The sequence below is a fragment of the Saimiri boliviensis genome, chromosome 7, assembly GCF_048565385.1.
Source record: "Saimiri boliviensis isolate mSaiBol1 chromosome 7, mSaiBol1.pri, whole genome shotgun sequence".
Lineage (NCBI taxonomy): Eukaryota > Metazoa > Chordata > Mammalia > Primates > Cebidae > Saimiri > Saimiri boliviensis.
In genome coordinates, this window is record NC_133455.1 from 120,117,519 (window position 1) to 120,144,171 (window position 26,653).

Here is a 26,653-nt window from a genome sequence, read left to right on the forward strand (position 1 = left end):
TGCCCGGGCTGGTCTCAAACTCCTGGACTCAAGCAGTCTGTCTGCCTTGGCCTCCCAAAGTGCTGAGATTACAGGAGTGAGCCACTTCACCCAGCCAAGGTTATAAGTGTTACAGAGAAAAGTAAAGCAGAGAAGATGGATGAGGGTGGTGGAGTGGTCAGGAAAGACTTCATCAAGAAAGTGACATTTTAGCTCTGAAGGAGGGGAAGGGAGTAAGCCATATAGATAAATGAGGAAAGAACATCATAGCAAAGAGAACTACACGGGTATCGGGACTCTGAGGTAGAAGTGTGCCTGTGTTTGAAGAACAGCAAAGATGCCAGTGTTTTTGCAGCAGTAAACAAGAAGAGTAGTAGGTGAGGTCACAGAAGTAACGGGGTTGGCCAGATCGTATAGGACCTTGTAGCCAATTTTGAAGACCTTGACTTTCTGAGTAAGATGGAGGCTTTTGGGCAGGGGAGTTTTCTGTTTTGATATATATATTAATGTGTTGAGAATATACTCTAAGGGATAAGGTTGAAAGTGGAATGGGGGCAGAGTGTGGTGACTCACACCTGTAATCCCAGCACTTTGAGAGACCGAGGTGGGTGAGTTACCTGAGGTCAGGAGTTCAAGACCAGCCTAACCAACATGGTGAAACCCCATCTCTACTAAAAATACAAAAATTACTGGGGCTTGGTGGCCTGTGCCTGTAATCCCGGCTACTCCAGAGGGAGGCTGAAGCAGGAGAATCACTTGAACTCCGAGGGGAGGGGGCGGTGGAGGTGGCAGTGAGTCAAGATTGCACCATTGGGTGTCAACCATTGGGTGCCACCATTGGGTGGCAACGTGGGTGTCAGAGCAAGACCCTGTATATAAAAAAAAAAATGCAAAAAACGGCTGAACCAGGGCAATGAGGGCATAGGTGATAAGTAGTTGTCAGATTCTAGAGGTTTTGATGTGCTAGCTAGTAGGATTTGCTAATGGGTGTGTGTGGCATGGAAGACAAAGAGGAGTAAAATTTCTCCAACCACATGTGTTTGTTTGTCATAAACAACCGGCAGCGTAGAATTAGTATTTACTGGAATGTAGAATTCTAAGAGAAGAGCAAGTTTTGATGGTGGGAGGTAGGTATCAGGAGCTCAGTTTTACACTTGGCAAGCTTGGGAAACCTGCTAGACATCCATGTGGAGAGACGGAGTAGGCAGTTAGGTGTGTGAGTCTAGAGCAGAGGGCAGAGTAAGGACTGAGGCATCAATTTGAAAACCATTAATGCGTATATGCTATTTAAAGCCGCGAGACTTCAGGAGATCACCAAAGCAATGAGTAATGACCAGTAAGGAAAGGGGACAACCAGGAAGAAGTCCCCTGGAAGCCAAGCAAAGAAAACTTTGAAGGAATCAGGGAGAGAGGCACTGTGGGGTTCTGAGTAGGAAAATGGTGTATGGAAGTAACAATGGCGATAACCTCTTTTGATACTTTTTCACAAAATTCTTTCCCAAAGGACTGAAGATTTTAAGCAGATTATACCAGGTAGAAGAACATAACAGAACATCATCTGACTTGCTCAGAATCAGAAGGGATTGACAGAGCATGCTTGGTAAGAAAGCTTTCACCAAAGCAATAAAAAATCAGCCTCTCTTCCCCCCACCCCCACCTCGGTCAATCATGTAACATGGTATGATACTCCGTTTCCAGCCGTGAGGTTTACATTCCTGAAAATTTCTTTTTTTTTTTTAATTTATTTATTTTACTTCAGATACACACTATATCTGGCATTTCTCCCCATGTTATCCCTCCCCACGAAAATTTCTGTAATAAGGTTGTTTAAAGTACAGGAGCTCAAGATCTTGCATTATGAATTGAGGTGGAGATTGTGAAGAGACTTTTAAAGTTTATAAGTAATTTTTTTCCTTTTGCTCAAGGTGCTAGAGAAAGCATGTGAAATAAAGATAGCATCAATGGCTTTGTATTCGTTTTAAATTCGATATAGTGTGTACTCTACCTTAATTTCCATTTACTACTTCCTTCTTTGGAGAGGGGAGTGGAGCAGGGGAAGTCAATATGTTGCTTAGGCTAGCCTCGAACCCTTGGGCTCAAATGATCTTCCCTCCTCAGCCTCATGAGTAGCAGGGACTATAGGTGTGGACCACTGCACCGGACTGTATGATTCTGTTTGCTTATTAGAGACTTCTCTGCATCTCCCTCTCCTATCCTATAACTTCGAGGAAAAGATTGTAGATTTGTTTTTCATTGTTGCAGGTAACAGGGAGACCTTTTTTCCTTTGTATGCTTATCCATTTAAATATTTAATACCATTCTGATTTTTATTTGAAAATAATTATGAGGAGTACCTTTTGAAAATTCAAAAGGCATGAATTTCAGGATTTGGAGACACTTTAAAGAAAACTACATTTTAAAACATTAAGTTCTTTCCAAGATGCAAATATGATGATGTTGAAGAGGGAAATAGTCTATACATCCTGTACTGTTTTTATTTCTCTGTTCTTGGCCCCTCATTATGAATTTTTGTGTATTTGATAGGTGTGAAAAAGACAGCATGAACTTTACCCCAACACACACGCCTGTCTGCAGAAAGTAAGACATTTGCTTATTTTCAACTTGTTAAAGTAAGAAATCAAGACTTGTATAGCCTTAGTCTTAGTTAGCATAGGAACTGGGAAGATATTGGAAACGTACTTCCTAAAGTTTTTTTTTTTTTCTTTTTCTTTTTTTTTTTTTTTTGAGACAGAGTCTCACTCTGTTGCCCAGGTTGGAGTGCAGTGGTGCAATCATAGCTCATTGCAGTTTTGACCTCCTGGGCTCAAGCAGTCCTCCTACCTCAGCTTCCCAAAGTGTTTGGATTACAGGCATAAGCCACTGCTCCCAGCCTGAGACAACCCCTTTTAGAAAATATGAAATGTTGGCTGGGTACAGTGGCTCACACCTATAATCCCTGTATTTTGGGAGGTCAAGATGGGTGGATCACTTGAGATCAAGAGTTCAAGACTGGCCTGGCCAACATGGTGAAACCCTACATCTACTAAAAATACAAAAATTAGCCAGGTGTGGTCGCAGGCACCTGTAATCCAAGCTACTCGGGAGGCTGAGGCAGGAGAATCACTTAAACCCAGGAGGTGAACGTTGCAGTGAGCCTAGATCGTGCCACTGCACTCAGCCTGGGTGACAGAGCAAGACTTCATTTCAAAAAAAAAAAAGAAAATATGAACTGTTAAGTAGGCCGAGCACTGTGGCTCACGCCTGTAATCCCAGCACTTTGAGAGGCTGAGGCGGGCAGATCACAGGGTCAGGTGTTGGAGATTAACCAACATGGTGAAACCCTGTCTCTACCAAAAAAATACAAAAATTAGCCAGGCATGGTGGCTTGCGCCTGAAATCCCAGCTATTCGGAAGGCTGAGGCAGGAGAATTGCTTAAACTCAGGAGGCAGAGGTTGCAGAGCTGAGATCACACCATTGCACTCCAGCCTGGGCAACAGAGCAAGACTCCACCTCAAAAAAAAAAAAAAAAAAGTTAAGTAAAATAGTATTTCTCTCACAAGTTTTTAATGATTGGGAAAATGTCTAAGGTTTTCTTCATACAAGTTGACTAATTTTAACATCTTCATGCTTATTTATTAGAAGTAAGCACATATATTAACTACAACTCAGAGCTTCTGGTATAGTTTCTTCACTCTGCTGTCTGTTTTGTTATGTTGTAACTTGCAGACAACCAAGCTGGATTTATTTTCAAATGAGGGTTACTCTTCTTCTGTACTATTTGTTTTCTTACTTCCATTGTTTTAGCTCAAGTCTTGTTTGCTAGAAGCAAACAAACAAAAATTTCATGTCCACCCTTTTTTTTTTTTGAGACCTAGTTTTGCTCTTGTTGCCCAGGCTGGAGTGCAGTGGCATGATCTCGCCTCAACCTCCAACTCCCAGGTTCAGGCGATTCTCCTGCCTCAGCCTCCTGAGTAGCTGTGACAACAGGCACATGCCATCACATCCGGCTAATTTTTGTATTTTTAGTAGAGACGGGGTTTCACCATGTTAGTCAGGCTGATCTCAAGCTCTTGACCTCATTATCTGCCCACTTTGGCCTCCCAGAATGCTGGGATTACAAGCATGAGCCACCATGCATGGCCTTTTTTTTTTTTTTTTTTTTTTTTTTTTTTTTTTTTTTTTGAGGTGGAGTTTCACTCTTGTTGTCCAGGCTGGAGTGTAATGGCGCAATCTTGGCTCACTGCAACCTCCATCTCCCAGGTTCACATGATTCTCCTGCCTCAGCCTCCCGAGTAGCTGGGCTTACAGGCATGCACCACTAAGCCCTGCTAATTTTGTATTTTTAGTAGAGATGGGGTTTCACCATGCTGGTCAGGCTAGTTTTTAGCTCCTGACCTCAGGTGATCCACCTGCCTCAGCCTCCCAAAATGCCAGGATTATAGGCATGAGCCACCATGCCTGGCCATGTCCAGCCTTTGATCAGAGTCTTTTGCCACTTAAAACATCTAGTTCTAGTCTGTGCAATTCAAGTGTCTCTGATGTTAGATATTAGCATCTGATGTGATTGTTTCCATTGCAGTATGTTTGTTTCTTTTTTCTTTCTTTTTTTTTTTTTTGAGACAGGGTCTCCCTATTTTGCCCAGGCTGGAGGGCAGTAGTGCAGTCTCGGCTCACTGCAACCTCCACCTCCCAGGTTCAAGCGATTCTCCTGCCTTGGCCTCCCAAGTAGCTGAGATTACAGGCATGCACCACCACACCTGGCTACTTTTTATACTTTTAGTAGAGATGGGGTTTCACCATGTTGGTCAGGCTGGTCTCAAACTTCTGATCTCAGGCCATCCACCAGCCTTAGCCTCCCAAAGTGCTGATTACAGGCATGAGCCACTGCATCTGGCCTGCAATTTGCCTTTTTTTGTTTTTTGTTTTTTCTTTTCTTTTCTTTCTTTTTTTTTTGAGATGGAGTTTCGCTCTTGTTACCCAGGCTGGAGTGCAATGGCGCGATCTCGGCTCACCGCAACCTCCGCCTCCTGGGTTCAGGCAATTCTCCTGCCTCAGCCTCCTGAGTAGCTGGGATTACAGGCACGCGCCACCATGCCCAGCTAATGTTTTGTATTTTTAGTAGAGATGGGGTTTCACCATGTTGACCAGGATGGTCTCGATCTCTTGACCTCGTAATCCACCCGCCTCGGCCTCCCAAAGGGCTGGGATTACAGGCTTGAGCCACCGCACCCGGCTGTTTTTTCTTTATTTTGTTTTTTGAGACAGAGTCTCACTCTGTCACCCAAGCTGGAGTGCAGTGGTGCAATCTCGGCTCACTGCAATCTCTGCCTCCTGGGTTCAAGCAACTCTCCTGCCTCAGCTTCCCAAGTAGCTGGAATTACAGGCATGCGCCACCACGCCCAGCTAATTTTTGTATTTTTAGTAGAGACTGGGTTTCACTCTGTTGGCCAGGCTGGTCTTGAACTCCTGACCTCAAGTAATCTGCCTGCCTTGACCTCCCAAAGTGGTGGGATTACAGGCATGAGCCACTGTGCCCGGCCTGCAGTGTGTCTTATAATACTGGATTTTCTAATTGTTACTACATGGTCTCACTTAGTTTATATATATATACATATTTTTTTTTTTTTTGAGACAGTGTATTGTTCTGTCGCCAGGCTGAAGTGCCATGGCGTGATCTTGGCTTACTGCAACCTCTGCTCCAGGGTTCAAGCGATTCTCCTGACTCAGCCTCCAACAGGGATTACAGGCACATGCCACCATGCTCAGCTAGTTTTTGTATTTTTAGTAGAGACAGGGTTTCACGATGTTGACCAGACTGGTCTCGAACTCCTGACGTCATAATCCGACCACCTCGGCCTCCCATAGTGTGGGTATTACAGGCGTGAGCCACAACACCCGGGCCTGTATTTTATTTTTTAAAATTATTTCTTTAGTCTCTAATGTATTTTACTTTTACTTTTTTAGAGACAGGGTCTTGCTGTGTTGTCCGGGTTGGACTGGAACTCCTGGGCTCAAGCTGTTCTCCCACCTCAGCCCTCTGAATAGTTGGAACTGCTCAGCTACTCAGCTGTGCCACCATTTCTGGTTCTAACATGTATTTTGAATTTAGCTTTAAACCAGTAGTACTTGGAAGATAATTAATAAAATAATTTACTATCTTGTAATATCAAACTTTCAAGATTTTTTTTTTTTTTTTTTTTTTTAAATAGAGACAGGGTTTTTCACTGTATTTCTCAGGCTGGTCTTTAACTCCTGGGCTCAAGTGATTCTCCCACTGTGGCCTCCTAAAGTGCTGGGATTACAGGCATGAGCCACTCTGCCTGGCCAAACTTTCAAATTTATGAGCACCTTAATTACAAGCACTTTAGGAACACAGAACCCCCTTTTATTTAGAAGGTTATAACTCATAAACTTTCAGGGAGTATGATAAATATTTCCTTTCTAATTTCACATAGGCGAACAGTTGTCTCCAAACGTGGTGTTGCCATCAGTGATTCCACCAAGAGGAGGGGAATGGCAGATTCACTGGAGTCAACCCCCTTGCCTTCCCTAGAAGATCGCCTGGCCAAACTCTGTCCTTCTAAGGAGCTCTTTGAATATTATCAAAAGAAGATGGCTGAGTGTGAGGCAGAAAATGAGGACTTATTGAAGAAACTGCAACTCTACAAAGAAACTTGTGAAATACAGGTAAAGAGACAATGCACACGTTTTTAGAACTCTAATGAAGTCTTCATTAATTAGAGATGCTATAGAAGTACCAGCTTGTATCATAAGCAGATGGTTTATAAAAACACTCCCTTTTAATTCCCCAGCCCAGCTACCTGCCCTTCAGGCCCTCCTTGGATCATAACCCCCAAAACTGCTCTTCTTCTAAAATCTTAAATTCTGATATCTTCATATTTCTTATACTTGTAATTCTTTCATCTTATACCTGACTAGTCGTTAACTTCTTTGTTACCTTCGTAGCTTCCCGACTTTTCGGTTTTCTAAGTGCCACATACAGCTCTGACATCACGTCCTTCAAACCTAAACCCCATGATGCTTTACTTTGGTAGTAACTGCACTGCCTGTAAATGACCCCTTGCTCAGTTATTCTTTTGCTCCACCTGTATAGCAAAAACCTAGCTGTGGGGTCATCCAGTTTTCTGCCACCTTTTCTCCTATAGCAGGATTTCTTGACCTCAGCATTATTGACATTTTGGCCTGGATGATTCTTTGTTGTGAAGGGTTGTCCTGTGCATGACAGGATGTTTAGCAGCATCCCTGGCCTCAACCCACTAGACGCCAGTAGCACAACACCCCCAGCTGCGACCATCAAGAATGTCTCTAGGCTGGTCATGGTGGCTCATGCCTGTAATCCCTGCACTGTGGGAGGCCAAGGCGGGTGGATCACAAGGTCAAGAGATCGAGACCATTCTGGCCAACATGGTGAAACCCCGTCTCTACTAAAACTATAAAAATCAGCCTGGTGTGGTGGCACGCGCTTGTAGTCCCAGCTACTCGGGAGGCTGAGGCAGAAGGATCACTTGATCTGGGAGGCAGAGGTTTCAGTGAGCTGAGACTGTGCCACTGCGCTCCAGCCTGGTGACAGAGCAAGACTCTGTCTCAAAAAAAAAAAAAAAAAAAATTCTCCAGACTTTGCCAGATATTTCTGGAATGGGTGTATGTATGTGCAAAGTCACTCCTGATTGAGAACATTATTGTAGAAAGGTCACAAAACAATCAGTATGTAAACAAATTCAGCTGTACCTTCAACCACTATCTAAGAGTTTTCTTACCTGTCCGTACTGGGTTTCCTCTCCTTCTACATCTGTGTCGTACCCTCACCTCCAGCCTGCAACCCCTTAGTGCTCCTCCCTCAGCATCCTTCCGGCTCGTCTACACACAGTTAGTCCCTCCATATCCATCTTCTTCTTTCCTTTCTTTTTTCTCTGGTTGGTTTTTGTTTGGTTGGTTTTTTGCTTTTTGAGACAGGGTCTTGCCCTGTCACCCAGGCTGGAGGGCAGTGGCACAATCATGGCTCACTGCAGCCTTTAACTTCTGGGCACAAGTGATCCTCCCGCACTCAGCCTCCTGAGCAGCTGGGACTACAGGCACACGCCACCATGCCCCACTAATTTTTAAAAACTTTGTTGTAGAGGCTGGGCACAGTGGCTCATGCCTGTAATCCCAGCACTTTGGGAGGCTGAGGTGGGCGCATCATGAGGTCAGGAGATTAGATCATCCTGGCTAACATGGTGAGACCCCGCCTCTACTAAATATAGAAAAAAATTAGCCAGGCATGGTGGCGGGTGCCTGTGGTCTCAGCTACTCAGGAGGCTGAGGCCAGAGAATCGCTTGAACCTGGGAGGCAGAAGTTGCAGTGAGCTGAGATCACGCCACTGCACTCCAGCCTGGGTGACAGATTGAAACCCTGTCTCAAAAAAAAAAGAAATGTGTTGTAGAGACGTGATCTTGCTTTGTTGCCCAGGCTGGTCTTGAACCCGTGGGCTCAAGCAATCCTCCCACCTCAGCCTAACAAGGTGCTGGGATTACAGGAGTTAGCCATGGCGCCTGGCCTGTAGTCGCCTTTCTGGCATCTTCTTATTGCTTCAGGAACAAGGCATCTTTGCCTATTTGAGCTGAATTGATCCCATGCCTACTGTAAGCCTTCATCCCTTTTTCCTCCTGAGAAACCCTGCTCCATCATTTTTCTCCACTTTCTGTTATATTTTTAACTTCTTGCTTGACGTTAGCTTTCTCTTCTCAGTATATAAACATATTCGTTTTATCCAACTTAAAAGAAAAATTAAAAACTCTTCCTTCATTGTGCTTCTCTCTCTATCTACTCTTTTTATATAAATGGCTCTTTCTTTTCCCAGTCACACTTCCAGAATCACTTAACTTTCCCGTTCGCTGAATGGGAAATTTCTCGACTGCAGTTTCATCGCTGTCCTCACCACGCCACAAAACTGTGCCTTCTGTTTTAGAAGGTCTCCAAGTACCTCTTTGCCAAACTCATCTCTTCTTTTTTTGCCCTTTGCAGGGTTTGTCACTTTTGACCTCTCCTTTTCTAAAATTTTCTTCCTTTCTTGATTTCTGTGTCATTTTTCTTTCACGATTTCTATCTGACCTCTCTGATCAGCTCATCCTCGTGTCTATGAACAACTCTCCTTCCTTACTCTTAAATGTCAGAGTTCTTCCAGATTCGACTGTAAACGATCTTGTATATTACACTACTACATATGTGATGATGACTGTTAAGTCACTAACCCTGACTCACTTTTCTCCTGAGCTTCCTTTCTCTACCCTCCCTTCCCCACCCACACATGTACTGCCTTCATTCCTCATTCCTTAACTTTTTCTTTATTCTTTGTCTTGGTAAGTGGCATCATTGCCTCCAGTTCTGCCAAGCCCCCTACACTGAAATCATTTGGCAAGTCCTATTGATTCTACTTTCTAAATATTACTTAATCCATTCCCACACCTACATCACTCTTGCCACGATGCTCATGCAGCCTCTAGAATTGCATTTAAACTGAGACAGTATCTTCCTTGCCAATACCTGCTCTGGCCTCTTACATCCCCATTTGGCCTCACACTTTTCACTCTAGCAGTACTGAAACATTTGTAGTTGTCCAAATTTATTAGGCTTTTTTTTTTGGACATTTACTTGTCATTTTTACAATGTTATGTATGTATACAATGAACTACATTGTAGTTCATTCCATTTGGGCTCCTGAATAGCTTCAAGATGAGGGCTGGTTGCCAGATAGCAGTGATGCAGCATGTCTAATATATTTACTGGGACTCGAGGTGAGCCACCATGCCTAGCCTAATTTGTTTTGCAGATTCTACAAAAAAAGTGTTTCCAACCTTGTAAGTTCCACTGTGGACCTGCATGCTGTCCCTTTCTCCAAATCAGTTATTAATATTTATTTGTCATTTTTATCACCTTATGTATGTATCTGTGGACTTCTGGGTTTTTTGTTTTTTTTGAGTCAAGGTCTTGCTCTGTTGCCCGGGCAGGAGTACAGTGGTGCGGTCATAGCTCACTGCAGCCTTAAAGTCCTGGACGCAAGCAATCCTCCTGCCTCAGCCTCACAAGCAGCTGGGATTACAGGCATGTACTACCATGCCAGCTATTTATTTATTTATTTACTTACTATTTATTTAGAGACAGAGTCTAGTTCTGTCACCAGGCTGGAGTTCAGTGGTGCAATCTCAGCTCACTGCAATCTCTACCTCCCAGATTCAAGCAATTCTCCTGCCTCAGCCTTCCGAGTAGCTGGGATTACAGGCGCATGCTGCCACGCCCAGCTACTTTTTGTAGTTTTGGTAGAAACGGGGTTTCACCTTACTGGCCAGGATGGTCTTAGTTTATGACCTCGTGATCTGCCCACCTCGGCCTCCCAAAGTGCTGGGATTACAGGCGTGAGCCACCACACTTGGCTTGCTTATTTATTTATTTATTTTGAGACAAAGTGTTGCTCTTGTCACCCAAGCTGGAGTGCAGTGGTGTGATCTCGGCTCACTGCAACCTCTACCTACCAGGTTCAGGCAATTCTGCCTCAGCCTCCTGAGTAGCTGGGATTATAGGTGCCTGCCACCACACCAAGCTAATTTTTATATTTTTAGTAGAGACTGGATTTCACCATGTTGGCCAGGCTGGTCTCCAACTCCTGACCTCAGATGGCCCACCCACCTTGGCCTTCCAAGGTGCTGGGATTACAGGTGTAAGCCACTACGCCTGGCCCAGATTTTTTATTTTTTTGCAGAGACAGAATCTCACTCTATAGTCTAGGATGGTTGTGAACCCTTGGGCTCAAGCCATCCTCCTACCTTAACTTCCCAAAGTGTTGGGATTACAGGAGTGAGTCACTGTGCCCAGCCTTCTTTTTTTTTTTAATTGCATTTTAGGTTTTGGGGTACATGTGAAGAACATGCAAGATTGTTGCATAGGTACACACATGGCAGTGTGGTTTGCTGTCTTCCGTCCCCTCACCTGTATCTGTCATTTCTCCCCACGCTATCTCTTCTTACCTCCCCACCCCCCCGTCCTTCCCCCGTTTCCCCCCAATGGACCCCATGACACCTTACAGCCTTCTTTATAAAATTATTTTTAATGACCTTAATCAATTTTAAGTGTTCAGTTCAGTAATGTTAAGTGTGTGTGCATGTGTGTGTGTGTGTGTGTGCGTATACACACACATGCACTTTTTTTTTTTTTTTTTTTTTTTTGAGACTGAGTCTTGCTCTTTCACCCAGGCTAGAGTGCAGTGGTGCAATCTCAGCTCACTACAACTTCGGCCTCCTGGGTTTTAGTGATTCCTGTGCCTCAGCCTCCCAAGTAGCTGTTATTATAGGGTGTGCTATGCCACCACGCCCAGCTAATTTTTGTTTTTTCCATAGAGATGGGGTTTCACCATGTTGGCCAGGCTGGTCTTGAACTCCTGGCCTCAAGTGATCTGCCATGCCTGGTGTGTTAAATATATTCACATTGTTGTGCAGCTGATCTCCAGAACCTTTTTCATCTTAAAAAACCAAAACTCCATCCCATTAAACAGATCCTCATTTCTCCCCACACCCTCTGTAACCACTATTTTACTTGCTATTTCTATGGATTGGAAGTAGAGCAATATTTGCCAGGCATGGTGGCTCACACCTGTAATCCTAACACTTTGGGAGGCTGAGGTTGAGGGGGATCAGCTGAGGTCAGAAGTTCGAGACCAGCCTGGCCAACATGGTGAAGCCCTGTCTCTATTAAAAATACAAAAATTAGCTCAGCATAGTGGCATGTGCCTGTAGTCCCAGCTACTCAGGAGGCTAAGGAAGGAGAATCGCCCCGGAGGTGGAGGTTGCAGTGAGCCGAGATTACACCACTGCATTCCAGCCTCGGCGACAGAGCAAGAGTCTGTCTCAGAAAAAAAAAAAAAAAGAAAAAGAGAAGAAATAGAGCAGGATTTATACAGAATAGAGTGAAATCGTCTGTAGTTTTTCTTTTTGTGACTGGCTTACTTCACTTAGCATAACGTCTTCAGGTTTTGTCCATGTTGTAGCATGTGACGAGATTTTCTTCCTTTCTAACAACATCAGGCTCTGTCATGGTTCTTATTTCCTGCTGTCTTTTCTTAGAGTACCAACTGTCTGCTTTTCCCTCTACTAGTCTTCTGTTCCTCTGTCAAGTGTCAGCTCTTTGGTGATAGTGCTTTGACTTCCCAAACAGATTTTAGAATTTTATTCCCGCCACACTTTCCCCCACACCATTCCACCATGCATGCTTTCATTAAGTAGTTATTTTATTTTAATTATTTGCCTCTCTCCCCATGAATTTCCTTAGCTCTGTAGACAGGAATCATATCTTTTCATCTTTGTTTTCCTACATCTAATAATAATGCTATGATATAGGAAACATTACCAAAAAAGTGTGGATAGGCCAGGTGTGGCTCACACCTATAATCACAGCACTTTGGGAGGCCAAAGTGAGTGGATTGCCTGAGCTCAGGAGTTCAAGCCAGCCTGACCAATGTGGCAAAACCCCATCTCTACTAAAAATACAAAAATTAGCTGGACGTGGTGGGGCACACCTATAATCCCAGCTACTTGGGAGGCTGAGGCAGAAGAATCACTTCAGCCTGGGAGGCGGAGGTTGCAGTGAGCTGAGATCATCTTACCACACTCCAGCCTGGGCGACAGAACAAGACTCTGTCTCAAAAAAAAAAAAAAAAGAAAAAGTATAGATAGAATAGGTGAATCATACGGCATTCTGGATTCTATAGTCCATAAAAGGAAGATGTGAGAGCTTTGATGGTAAGTGCAAACTTCACACTCAAACTGTAGCCTTTAAATGCCAGTCAAGGCCGTGCACGGTGGCTCATGCTTATAATCCCAGCACTTTGGGAGGCTGAGGTGGGAGGATCACTTGAAGTCAGGAGCTTGAAAATAGCCTTAGCTAACATGGCGAAACCCTGTCTCTACTAAAAATACAAAAATTAGCTGGGCATGGTGGCATGCACCTGTAATTCCAGCTACTCGGGAGGCTGAGGCACGAGAATCACCTGGGAGGTGGAGGTTGCAGTGAGCTGAGATGGTGCCATTGCACTCCAGCCTGGGCAACAGAGTGAGACTTGGTATATATGTATGTATGTATGTATATATGAATAAATAAACAAATAAGACTTGGTCTCAATAAATAAATAAACTCCAATCTATATATACGTGCCTATTGCTGTCATTTGAATTCTGTATTGGTGAAATTATTTACTTCAGAATATTTCTACATTAATAGACTGCTCCCTGTCCCCTAAGAGATACTCCATTGAAACCCAGTATCTTTCAAGTATCTTACTGTGTTTTTTTGCAGCATAAACTTGAATGTGATTTACAGCAGAGAGAGGAAGAGATTGCTGAATTGCAGAAAGCTCTAAGTGATATGCAGGTCTGCCTCTTCCAAGAACGGGAACATGTTTTACGCCTCTACTCAGAAAATGACCGACTGAGAATCAGGTACCAAGTAGGAGAGGGGAAAGGTTGGAATTATAACTTTAAATTACTTTATTTATTTATTTTTGAGACAGCCTCACTTTGTTGCCCAGGCTAGAGTGCAGTGGCGCAATTTCGGCTGACTGCAGCCTCTGCCTCCTGGTTCAAGCAATTCTCATGCCTCAGCCTCTTGAGTAGCTGGGATTACAGGTGTGCACTGCAATGCCTAGCTAATTTTTGTATTTTTAATAGAGATGGCGTTTTGCCCTGTCAGCCAGGCTGGTCTCCAACTCCTGGCCTCAAGTGATCCACCCACCTCAGCCTCCCAAAGTGCTGGGATTACAAGCGTGAGCCACCATGCTCAGCCCTTTAAATTATTTTTAAAAAGATAAATTTCTCCACATTAATTCTCTTAGGTTGTAGTCCATAGGAAGCAGACTCTAAGATGGAGATTTGCCTTCAGGGCAGTTATGGAAGAAGCTCTCTGTGATAATAGCTAAGCGCAGATTTGGGCAGAGATAGAATAGGAACAGATACAATGGTAACAGAGGCCTTAGCCAGCCCCATAGCACTAAGGATAGGGTGGCCTTTCGGTGCAAAGGACTCAAACTTTTGTGTCCCCACATTGACCAGTCATAGGGTGCAGGCTGTCCCCAAGAGGGTGTGTAGACTTGGGATAGGAAGCCCCCTTGAGCCAAGTGAAATTTTTAGAGAAGAACTGAGCTCCTGGGAGATGAATGTCTTGGTCCTGAGGGCGAATCTGAGCAGTACGCTACATGTTCCACTACAGTACACTTCTGTGTGTGTGTGCTGGGAGTGGGGGGCGGGGGGTAAAATATACGTAGCATAAAGTTTGCCACTTTAACCATCTGAAGTGTACAGTTCAGTGGCATTAAGTATGTTCACATTGTTACACAACTGTCACCCCCATTCATTTCTAGAACATATTCATATTCCTAAACTGAAATTGTGTACCCATTCAGCAGTAGCTCCCGCACCCCGTTACCCCGGTCCCTGGGACACACACCATTCTACTTTTCATCTCTATGAATTTGACTATTCTAGGTACCTCATGTAAATGGAGTCATGAGGGGTCATGGAGTCATATCGGGCTTATTTCACTTAGCATAACATCTTCAGAGTTCATCCATGTTGTAGCATCTGTCAGAATTTTCCTCATTTTTAAGACTGAACAACGTTCCATTATATGTATGTACCACATTTTGTTTATCCATTCACCCACCAGTGTATCTCAGCTCACTGCAACCTCTGCCTCCCGAACTCAAGCGATCTGCCCACCTTAGCCTCCTGAGTAGCTGGGACTACAGGTGTGCCAACATGCCTGGCTAATTTTTTCTGTAATTTTTATAGAAACAGGGTTTTGCCATGTTACCCAGGCTAGTCTCCAACTCTCAAGCCCAGGTGATCTGCCTGTCTCAGCCTCCCCAAGTGCTGGAATTACAGGTGTGTGCTACTGTGCCTGGTCGAAGCCTTGCTTTTAATTCTTTTGTGTATCTACCCAGAAGTAGATTATATGGTAATTCTGTTTTTATTTTTTTGAGTAACTGCCATACTGTTTTCTATACTGGCTATACTGTTTTATATTCCCACCAGCAGTGCACAAGAGTTTCAGTTACTCCACATCCTTGCCAATACCTGTTATTTTCTTTTTTTTTTAAGCTTTTTTTTTTTTTTTTTTTTTTTTTTTTGAGGCAGGGTCTTGCTCTGTCACCCAGACTGGAGTGCAGTGGCATGATCTTGGCTCACTGCAGCCTTTACCTCCCAGGCTCAGGTGATCTCACACTTCAGCCTCCAAGTAGCTGGGACAAATGCATGTACTACCATGCCCAGCTAATTTTATATATGTATATATTTTTTTGTAGAGACGAGGTTTTACCATGTTTTCCAGACTGGTCTCAAATTCCTGAGCTCAAGCAATCTTCCTGCCTCAGCCTCCGAAATTGCTGGGATTATAGTCATGAGCCACTGTGCCTGGCCAACACTGGTTATTTTCTGGGGTTTTTTTTTTTTTTTGGAGATTGGGTCTTGCTCAGTCACCCAGGCTGGAGTGCAGTGGCAGGACCACAGCTCACAGCAGCCTTGACCTCCCAGACTCAGATGATCCTCCCACCTCAGCCTCCCAATTAGTTTGGGGCCATGAGTGTGCACCACTATGCTTGGCTAATTTTTGAAGAGATGAGGTTTCACAGTGTTGCCCAGGCTAGTCTCAAACTCCTGAGCTGAAGTGATTTGCCCACCTTGGCCTCCCAAAGTGTTAGGATTACAGTTGTGAGCCACTGTGCCCAGACTTATTTTCTGTTTATTTGATAGTAACCATCTTAATGCGTGTGAGGGAGTCTCACTGTGGTTTTGATTTGCATTTTAAAATGTTGAGCATTTTTCTTGTGCCATTTGTATATCTTCTTTGGGAAAATGTCTATTCAAATCTTTTGCCCATTTTAATAATTGGGTTGATTTTGTTGTTGTTGAGTTGTAGAAGTGCTTTATTGTTGTTGTTGAGACAGGGTCTCGCTCTGTCACCCAGGCTAGAGTGCAGTGGCATGATCACGGCTCACTGCTTCCTCTGTCTGCTGGGCTCAAGCTGTCCTCCCATGTTAGTCTCCCGAGTAGCTGGGACTACAGGTATGTGCCACCAGGCCTGGCTAATTTTTGTGTTTTTGGTAGAGTCAGAGTTTTGCTATGCTGCCCATGCTGGTCTCAAACTCCTGAGCTCAAGTGACCCACCCACCTATTACAGGTGTGAGCCACCGTGCCTGGCCATAGAAGTTCTTTATATATTCTAGATATTAAACCTTTATTAGATATACTGATATATGCAAATATTTTCTCCCATTCCATAGATTGCCTTTTTATTTTCTCCTTTTTTTTTTTTTTTTGTATTTTAGAGACAGAGTATCACTGTCAGCCAGGATGATCCTCCTGCCTAAGCCTCTGGAGTAGCTGGGACTACAGGCATGTGCCACTGTGCCTGGCTAATTTGTAGTGACGGGGAGTCTCACTATATTGCTCAGGCTGGTCTTAAACTTCTGGCTTCAAGTGATCCTCCTGCTTCAGCCTACCAAAGTGCTAGGATTACAGGAATGAGTCACTCTGTCCAGCCAGGAGTTTTTAATTTTTATGAAGTTCAATTTATGTATTTTTTTCTTTTGTTGCTTCTGCTTTTGGTATCACATCTAAGAAAATTGCCAAATTCATTGTCAGGAAGCTTTTCTTCTATGTTTTCTTTGAAAAGCTTTTTGTTTTTCGTTTTCTTTTTTGAGTTGGAGTTTCACTCTTGTTGCTCAGGCTGGAATGCAATGGCGATTCTCCTGCCTCAGCCTCCTGAGTAGCTGTGATTACAGGTATGTGCCACCACACCTAGTTAATTTTGTATTTTTAGTAGAGAGGGTTTCTCCATGTTGGTCAGGGTGGTCTTGAACTCCCGACCTCAGGTGATCTGCTCGCCTCAGCCTCCCAAAGTGCTGGGATTATAGATGTGAGCCATCACTTCCTTCGTCTTTTAAAAGTTTTAATTATTTTAGCTCTTATGTTTAAGACTTTAATCCATTTGAGGTTTTTTTTTTTTTTCTTTGAGATGGAATCTTGCCCTGTCACCAGGCTGGAGTGCAGTGGCGCAATCTCGGCTTACTGCAACCTCTGCCTCTCGGGTTCAAACGATTCTCCTACCTCAGCCTCCTGAGTAGCTGGGACTACAGGCACCCATCACCATGCCCAGCTAATTTTCATATTTTTAGTAGAGATGGGGTTTCACCGTGTTGGCCAGAATGGTCTCAATTTCTTGACCTCATGATCCACCCACCTCGGCCTCCCAAAGTGCTGGGATTACAGGCATGAGCCACCACACCCAGCCTTGAGTTAATTTTTGTATATAGCATTAGGTAAAGTTCCAACTTCCTTCTTTTGCATGTGGATGTCCAGTTTTCTCAACATCATTTGTTGAAAAGACCTAGCTACATGGTTTATTTTTATTTTTATTTTGAGACAGGGTCTCCCTTTGTCACCCAGGCTGGAATGTTGTGGCACGATCTTGGTTCACTGCAACTTCTGCCTCCCACACTCAAGTGATCCTCCTGCCTCATCTTCCCAAGTAGTTAGGACTACAGGCACAAGCCAGCATACCTGACTAATTTTTGTATGTTTGTAGAGACAGGGTTTTTCCATGTTGCCCGGGCTGGTCTCGAACTCCTGAGCTCAAGCGATTAGCCCTCCTCAGCCTCCCAAAGTGCTGGGATTTCAAGTGTGAGCCACCACGCCCAGCCTCGCCACATAGTTTTTTGATGTCCCGTGGTCAGGTGCTCCATTTCTGGCAGGATCTAGTAGCATGGCAGAAGCTGGTTTTCAAATGTCTTGTCATTCTCCGCTGTAGACAGCAGTCTTGCTGCAGATTCTCAGAGGGTCTGTTACGATTCTCGTAATGGTGCTTGCTGTAAACTCCACTTGGTCACCACAGATACCACAGGATCTGCCAAGTCATATGTCCCAAGCAGTAGAGCCTCCTTTCAACTCAGGGCCACACTGAAAGCTCACCTTCCATGTCAGTTGATATATGGGTCAGAGCAGTATCCCAAAATACGGAATGTGTTGTTTACAGAACCTGGAGACGCCTTTCAGGCATTATGCTTCCTTCTTGGTGGTAGCATGTACTAGATAAAATAATTTGATCTTTACTTCGGAGGGAGTATCCTGATATACCTAGATCACACCCTTAAAAACTTTACTGATGTGCTTTGTAAGGTTCATCTCCAACCCTTTGGAGCACACGTATCTTACCAAGGGTTCCAGTGCACGTGCTGTTTCTTGTTCATGGAGTGTGATTTAATGTGATATCATCAGTAGTGAGCTCCTGGTGATCTGTGAAGTAGCCAGATCCGGATTCCTTTTTTGTTTTTTGAGACAGAGTCTCACTCTGTCACCCAGGCTGGAGTGCCATGGCACAATCTTGGCAGACTGCAACCTCACCTCCTGGGTTCAGGCAGTTCTCCCGCTTCAGCCTCCTGAGTAGGTGGAACTACAGGCATGTACCATTACGCCTAGCTAATTTTTGTATTTTTTATTAGAGACGGAGTTTCACCGTATTGGACAGGCTGGTCTTGAACTCCTGACCTCGTGATCCTCCTGCCTTGGCCTCGAAAAGTGCTGGGATTAGAGGTGGGAGCCACCTTGCCCAGCCCAAATTCTTTTATAGTGTATTGACAGAGAATAAAAGCATTAACATGGCCCTGGGGGAAGACTCTAAAAGTACACCATTGTAGATATCACATGATATAAACTGCCTCTGGTCTTTTGAGGGGTAGAAAAGAATGCTTTTGCCTAATTAGTGGCCACATACCATATGCCTGAGACCAAGTAATTCTGTTCTAGCAAAGATACTACACCTGACACAATGACTGAAATTGGGACCTACTTGCTAGTAGTCTACTGTTATCCTCCAAAGTCCATCTGGTTTTGTATAGGTTGTACTGAGGAATGAAATGAGGCTTTGATAAGGACCTCCGCCCCTGCCTTCTTTAGGGCTTTATTGATCATCCTGAGTGGGTAGGGAGGGACAGTTTCAGCGGCTTTTACTTAGCTTACCCCAGAAGCCAAGAAGCTAGTTTGGAGGTACTGCCACCTACCCAGTATGACCGTTTTAATCATTTGGGAACCGAAGACATGCCCATTGATTTGGTGGATCCAGTAGACCTGCTGTGAGCTAGACGTGAGCCAAAATTCCATTTATTCTTTGGTGCCCACATGCCCCAGTGCCATGATGATGCTCCAGGTTTTCTGGTATCAGTGTCAGCTTAGACCCTGCATCCAGCAATCCTTAAAATGCCCAGGTCTGTCTTTTCCCCCAGTGTACAGTTACTTGAATAAATGGCTATAGGCCCTTTGGAGGATGTGGGAAATCAGCCATGAACATCTACCCTGTGGTGTCTCAGGGTCTTACCTCCTGGGAGTTCTACCCTCTTTAGGCAATAGTCTCGGGGACATATAAAACTGACTTGGGCCTGGAAAATGAGTCAGAGATTGTGATTTTGCATGGGATGCAGCCCTCAGCCTCTTTTCCATCTTTGATTTACCATTTATTGTTTAGGCTATACTCTGTTGACTACCCATTTACCTTGCTGTGAGAAATGTCATGTTCTGTAAACCATCTCGGTATCACTGGCTCTGAAATCCCTTTTTATGTTTTTTGTTTTTTTTTTTCAGACAGAGTCACACTGTTTCCCAGGCTGGAGTGCAGTGGCGCAGTCTCGGCTCACTGCAGCCTCCACCTCCCAGGTTTAAGAGATTCTCCTGTCTCAGCCTCCTGAGCAGCTGGAATTACAGGCACACGCCACCACACCTGGCCAATTTTTGTATTTTTAGTAGAGAACTCCTGACTTCAGCCTCTCAAAGTGCTGGGATTGCAGTCGTGAGCCACCACACCCAGCCTGCAAACCCTTTTCAGCATTTGCCTCCTTGGTCCAGTCCAGACCTGAGCTATCTTAGGTTGGGTTCTCTGGGAAACAGACTGTGCCATGGAGATTTGCTTGCAGGAATTTTATTGGGAAGTAAGGCAACTTAAACTGGGATTCAGTTGCAGCAAGCTTCAGCCAACACCACAGGGGTCTCTGAAGCTGGGATGGCTCTTCAAAGATAGCCTGAACTGAGGCAAGGAGATTGGATTTTTGTGTCCTCCTCATTGACCAGGCACTGGATATGAGCTGTCCCCAAGGAATGAGAGGCATAAACTTGGCTGAGGCAGTTCCTTTGGCTGGAGATTCAACTACAAGCTGTCAGCAGACAGCATTCCTGGCAGGTGGCAGAATGAGCCCATAAGCCAAGGAAAAGAAGATCTGAGCAGTGCCCCTCAGCAGCCACTACAGTTCCCTTTTAGAATCAGCACAAAATGTCCTGGCCCATTCTCTCTGAATGGAAATACCTGATGTTTTACAAAGTAGAGCTAAAGTCTAGATACATCCTATTAAGTTTTAATTTGAGGTTACTATTTTAATTTGAGGTTTAATTTTAATTTGAGGTTACTATTGTTTAAAAAAAAAATAGAAGGAAGATCCTTTAAACAGAAAAGGTTACTTACTTGGGACATATAATAATGTGTGCTTGCTTTCTTTGAGAATTGCAGGGAACTAGAAGACAAGAAAAAGATCCAGAGTCTCTTGGCTCTTGTGGGAACAGACGCTGGAGAAGTGACCTATTTTTGTAAGGAGCCTCCTCACAAAGTAAGTAATCTTTGGTGGAGCATGGTGAGTGTGGCTTTACAAATCACAGGCTAGGGCCCATCATCAGAACAACTTTAGCATTTGCTAGACAAGGCGGATGGAGAATTAGCCATCATAATGCCATGTTTGCCTGAGTTTTGAAAGCCTTTTTGTTCGAAAACCTTGGGAAGTAGCATTGTTTACCCCATTTCACTGTTTAGAAACCTGAAGCCCAGAGGGGTGGCTGTTTTAGTTGAGATAGAGAGGAAAGCAGGAGCAGACTGTGTGTGGGAGACAGTTTTGGTACTTAAGTTGCTTTTTAAATCTTTGTTATGCTGATTGCAAATGTAATCCATGGTCTTCATTAAAAACAAACACAGAGTATAGTAATGTATCATATGAAAATGGCAGGTTCTCATAATCCTATACCACAGAGATAATTCATTATTAATAGTTTGGTATATATACTTCCATCTCTTTTTCCATTCCTATAGAAATAGTTATGTGTCTTTGTATACTATTTCATTTTTTTCACTTATATGAACAGTTTCTGAGCATTTTTATACATATCTATATATGTATATATCCATTTCCTAAGGGTCTTTGGTCAAGAGCTGCTTTTTTTTTTTTTTTTTTTTGAGACAAAGTCTCACTCTGTTACACAGGTTGGAGTGCAATGCACAATCTTGGCTCACTGCAACCTCCGCCCCCCAGGCTCAAGCAATCCTTTCACCTCAGCCCAAGCAGCTGTGACTACAGGTGTACACCACCATGCCCAGCTAATTTTTGTATTTTTTGTAGAGATAGGGTTTCACCATGTTGCCCAGGCTGGTCTCAAAACTCCTGAGCTCAAGCAATCTGCCTGCCTTGCCCTCCCAAAGTGTGGGGATTACAGGCATAAACTACCACATCCACCAAAGAGCCGCTTTTTTTTTCTGGACGGAGTTTCGCTCTTGTTACCCAGGCTGGAGTGCAATGGCGCAATCTCGGCTCACCGCAACCTCCGCCTCCTGGGTTCAGGCAATTCTCCTGCCTCAGCCTCCTGAGTAGCTGGGATTACAGGCATGTGCCACCATGCCCAGCTAATTTTTTGTATTTTTAGTAGAGATGGGGTTTCACCATTTTGACCAGGATGGTCTTGATCTCTTGACCGCGTGATCCACCCACCTCGGCCTCCCAAAGTGCTGGGATTAAAGGAGTGAGCCACTGCGCCTGGTAAGAGCCGCTTTTTAAAAACTTAAAAAAAATTTTTTTGAGAGCTGAGGTCTTGCTCTGTTGCCCGGGGTAGACTCACACTTCTGGGCTTAAGTACCATCCTTCCAGCTACAGTCGTGCATCACTGTGCCCCAAGCTATTTTTGTTTTTGTTTGTAATCATGTATTACTAAATAGCCTTGCAATTTTATTTAGGTATTTATTTTATTTTTTCTAGAAACAAGGTCTTACTCCGTTGCCCAGGTTGGAGAGCAGTGGAGTGATCATAGCTCACTGCAGCCTTGAGCTCCTGGGCTCAAGTGATCCTCCTACCTCAGCCTCCTGAGTAGTGGGGACCAAAGGCACATGCCACCAGACCTGGCTAACTTTAAGTTAATGTCATCAACACAGGGTTTTATCCAATTTGTTACTTTGCCTGTGTGGCCTCTCATAAGCATGACATCCTTATATAATATCAATTTCGACAAATTTAACTTAGACTGATCTGCAGAACTAAGGCTGAAAACTAAAATATTACGTTTATAGGAAGGCTACTTCTATACCAGTTTTTTGCTTCTTCAGGTCACCATTCTCCAAAAGACTATCCAGGCTGTGGGTAAATGTGAGCAGAATGAATCTTCAGCTTTCAAAGCAGGTAACAACCATATAACCTATTAGAAATTCTCATTGATGCAGAATTGAAAATCATAGTGCAGGCTGGGCACGGTGTCTTACACCTGTAACCCCAGCACTTTGGGAGTCTGAAGTGGGCAGATCACCTGAGGTCAGGAGTTTGAGACCAGCCTAGCCAACATGGTGAAACCCCATCTCTACTAAAAATACAAAAAATTAGCTGGTGTGTTGGTAGGTGCCTGTAATCCCAGCTACTTTGGAGGCTGAGGCAGGAGAATTGCTTGAACCCAGGAGGCAGAGGTTGCAGTGAGCAGAGATCATACCATTGCACAACAGAGCAAGTCTCTCTTTTTTTTTTTTTTTTTTAATTTTTGAGGTGGAGTCTTGCTCGTTGCCAGGCTGGAGTACAGTGGCATGATCTCAGCTCACTTCACTGCAACCTCCACCTCCCAGGTTCAAGAAATTCCCCTGCCTCAGCCTCCTGAGTAGCTGGGACTACAGGTGCGTGCTACCACGCCCAGGTAATTTGTGTTTTTTTGTTTTGTTTTGTTTTTCTTTTGTATTTTAGTAGAGATGTGGTTTCACCATGTTGGCCAGGATGGTCTGGACCTCCTGACCTTGTGATCTGCCCGCCTTGGCCTCCAAAAATGCTGGAATTACAGCCATGAGCTACCACACCTGGCCAACTCTGTTTAAAAAAAATAAAAAAGAAAAAAAGAAAAGAAAATCGCAATGCAGACAACTGGAAATGTTTTCCTACTGTACATTGATAATTGACATTCATGATGATGCCTTTGGTGATCTAATGTCTTAATGAGCTTTTCAAATCATCCAAGAAATTAACTTTTGCTCAGTTTAATTTTTAGTGTTCCTTATTTTTTTAAATAACCTTGTCTTTTGAAAATTGTGTGATGTGTCATAACCAAAATGTTTAAGTTTTGTTTTTCTTATTCTGTTTGTTGATTGATTGGTTGATTGAGACAGACAGGTTCTGTCACCCAGCCTGGAGTACAGTGGTGCAATCATGGTTTACTTGAACTTCTGGACTCAAGTGACCCTCCCACCTCAGCCTCCTGAGTAGCCGGGACGATAGGGATGCGCCACCACACGTGGCTAATTTATTTTGTTTCGTGTAGAGGGGGTTCTCACTCTGTCACTCAAGCTGGCCTTGAACTCCTGGCCTCAAGTGATTGTCCTGCTTTGTCCTCCCAAAGCACTGGTATTATAGGCATGAGCCACAGCGCCTGGCCTTATTCTGATTAAATAGAATTTTATTTTATTAAGAAATAGGCACAACTATTTTAGTGTTTTATTCTAAGGAAAAGTTAGTGGTTGATTGTGCCAGAAGATGACTATGATTATTTAGGTGACATCCTGCAGAGTTCCCTTATAGAGATTCCTATCTGAAAAGTTACAATGTTTCCCTTTTTCCTCCTTTCCTTCCCTTACAGGTAAATGAATCGGAACTCCTCTGCACAGGAAATGCTGATATTTCAATAGCAGACAGAAGAGCTGGGTAAAATCTTGATTGATTTTGTTTTCTATTTTAGATCCTAAAATAAGCAAAAGAAGACCATCAAGAGAGAGAGAAGAAAGTTCTGGGCATTATCAAAGAGACATTCAGACGCTGATCCTACAGGTAAAGAATGTATTTTGGCAGACCAAGCTGGCTTTTATCCACAAGTTGAACTTTATATAACATACCTTCAGTGTCATGTGATAAGTATCTCACTGCGCACAGGTTACATTTAAGCATCATGTGATTAAGAAAATTGTGGTTGTCCCTAATTTCCAAGAGCTTATATTTATAAACCATCCTTTTCTATTGGAACATTCTAAAAGCGCCACTCTGAACCTTTAATTCAATATGCTAAGCCCCACCCACCAAAACCATTATAAAGTAAGAATTCACTGGCTTAGGGGTATACAGAGAGTTGCAGAAGGAAGCTTGTCTGTGCTGATATATCAACATTTGGTGGTACATTCATTTATTTAGTGCATGGGTTCTAAGGTCTAGGAAAGTAATGAACTATTAACCTCCTGGTTATTATGCGTCATTTGGAACCATGATTTTTCATGTAATTGCACTAAAGTTTCGGTCCTCATTAGGATAAGTCTCTTGATTTAAATGACAGTTTGTCCCTTTGGCCAGTGTCTCCATGTGGAGTCATGACAGCCAGACACCGAGAAGGAAACATTATATTCATTTTGCTCTACTTGTGAAAACCAAAAACTAAGAAAAGAGTCATTCTGTTTCTGCGTAGCTAGGGTGTCTTAAAAGGGACTGTCAAGGGAGATAGCGAAAAGGCAAAAATCATAGGGTCGAGGAAATTGAATTTTGTAGCTTTGTGTAATGTTGATGCTGGGTTTCGTGTGGACAAAGAATCTACTCTTGTGTAGCCTAACCCCATTTGTAAGACTAACATTAAGAGGAGGCCAGGCAAGGTGGCTCATGCCTGTAATCCCAGCACTTTGGGAGGCTGAGGCAAGTGGATCACAAGGTCAGGAGATCAAGGCCATCCTAGCCAACATGGTGAAACCTCGTCTCTACTAGAAATACAAAAATTAGCTGGGTGTGGTGGCACGTGCCTATAATGCCAGCTACACAGGAGGCTGAGGCAGGAGAATTGCTTGAACCAGGGAGTTGGAGGTTGCAGTGAGCCAAGATCGTGCCACTGCACTCCAGCCTGGTGACAGAGCAAGCCTCAGTCTCAAAAAAAAAAAAAAAAAGACAATTAAGAGGAATTGGGCCGGGCATGGTAATGCCTATGATCTCAGCACTTTGGGAGGCCAAGGAGGGATGATTACTTGAGCCCAAAAGTTTGAGGCCAGCCTGGACAACATAGTAAGACCCCATCTCTACAACCCGAGACCAGCCTGGACAACATAGTGAGACCCCCATCTCTACAAAAAATAAAAATAAAATTAGCTGGGTGTGGTGGTACACACACCTGTAGCCCTGGAGACTGAGGCAGGGAGGACCGCTTGAGCCCAGGAGATTGAGGCTGCAGTGGGCTATGGTCACGCCACTGCACTCCAGCCTGGGTGACAGAGCAAGACCTTGTCTCAAAACAAAGAAGAGGATTAGAATTGAGCCTTTTTGTTTGTGTTTGTTTTTTTAATTTTTCTGGAGAGAGGCTCACTTTTCCTAGAGGTATGAAGTAAGTGGAAGTAGGGCTGGATTGCTCACACTTTTTGGCCTGTCTAGGTGGAAGCACTGCAGGCTCAGCTGGGAGAACAGACCAGACTTTCTCGAGACCAAATGGAAGGGCTCATGGAGGACAGACGGATTCGCCTCGAGGAAATACAAGTTCAGCACCAGAGAAATCAGGACAAAATCAAAGAACTAACCAGAAAGTGAGTGTCTAAGCAAGCTGTGTCTAACAGGTGTTTTATTTTTCTGAGTGGCTTGAAAGTTAACATTTTGTACTTGAGCAACAGCAGGTCATAAAACGGAAGGCAACCTTGAAAAAATTGTCTTCTTCAGAAGCACCTGCCTCTAGGTAGATGAGTGTCTCGCTTTTCTAGGCATGCTGTTAGAGAGCTGATGAGTTTTTCACATACTCCTTTAAATCCATTTTAGCGTTTTAGCTTGCTTCTGGTGGTTAAGAAGTTCTTCATCTGGGTGCAGTGGCTCACGCCTAGGCGACAGAATGAGACCCTGTCTCAAAAAAATAAAAAGTGTTATTTTATCCACTGATGTACTGTCTGACTCAATGTACTAGGGCCCTTTTCTTTTGTGTGCCCCTTCATGAATATGGAAAAGATGAGTTTACATATCTGTACCAAAAAACCTGCACACTCAGTATTTTAATCAGAACTCTGCCAGTGCTTTTTTCTAGAGACGTGTCATCATTTTTGTCTTCTAAGAAATTTTTGACCCAAGAAAGGCAGGATTATATTTTTTTCAAACAAACTGAGTTGGTATAGTGTATTCTTGGTTTTCAAAATACTCAAATAGCTTTGGGATTTTGAATTGGTAAATATCTATGATGTGTGAAACAGCATGATACATTCTGTGCAATCTCAGTCCCTTAAAATTGGATGTTGTGTCTACACACATGCAAGACTTAGAACGTCCTATAAACTTTACAGTTTACAAACTGTAAAGTGCCTCTGATTGTGGATGACCTTATTTTTTGTTTCTCGTGTGTTTCAGTTTCCTATAATGTACATACTTT

The 26,653-nt window shown here is 43.7% G+C and overlaps 1 protein-coding gene across 4 annotated transcripts in view; it reads left to right on the forward strand.

The window, feature by feature from the left end:
* The window catches only part of CCDC77 (coiled-coil domain containing 77), a 41,726-nt gene that overhangs the window by 5,654 nt on the left and 9,419 nt on the right, over positions 1 to 26,653 (forward strand). For 3 of the 4 annotated variants that reach the window (XM_010345025.3, XM_010345029.3, XM_010345026.3), the window contains 8 exons: positions 1,484 to 1,579; positions 2,524 to 2,577; positions 6,436 to 6,667; positions 13,323 to 13,465; positions 20,571 to 20,667; positions 22,422 to 22,494; positions 24,023 to 24,111; positions 25,681 to 25,829. In XM_010345025.3, coding sequence (XP_010343327.3) covers positions 2,540 to 2,577; positions 6,436 to 6,667; positions 13,323 to 13,465; positions 20,571 to 20,667; positions 22,422 to 22,494; positions 24,023 to 24,111; positions 25,681 to 25,829 — 821 coding nt within the window. In that variant the 5' untranslated portion in view covers positions 1,484 to 1,579; positions 2,524 to 2,539. The remainder of the gene's footprint in view (positions 1 to 1,483; positions 1,580 to 2,523; positions 2,578 to 6,435; positions 6,668 to 13,322; positions 13,466 to 20,570; positions 20,668 to 22,421; positions 22,495 to 24,022; positions 24,112 to 25,680; positions 25,830 to 26,653) is intronic. The other variant, XM_010345028.3, reaches the window with a different exon arrangement.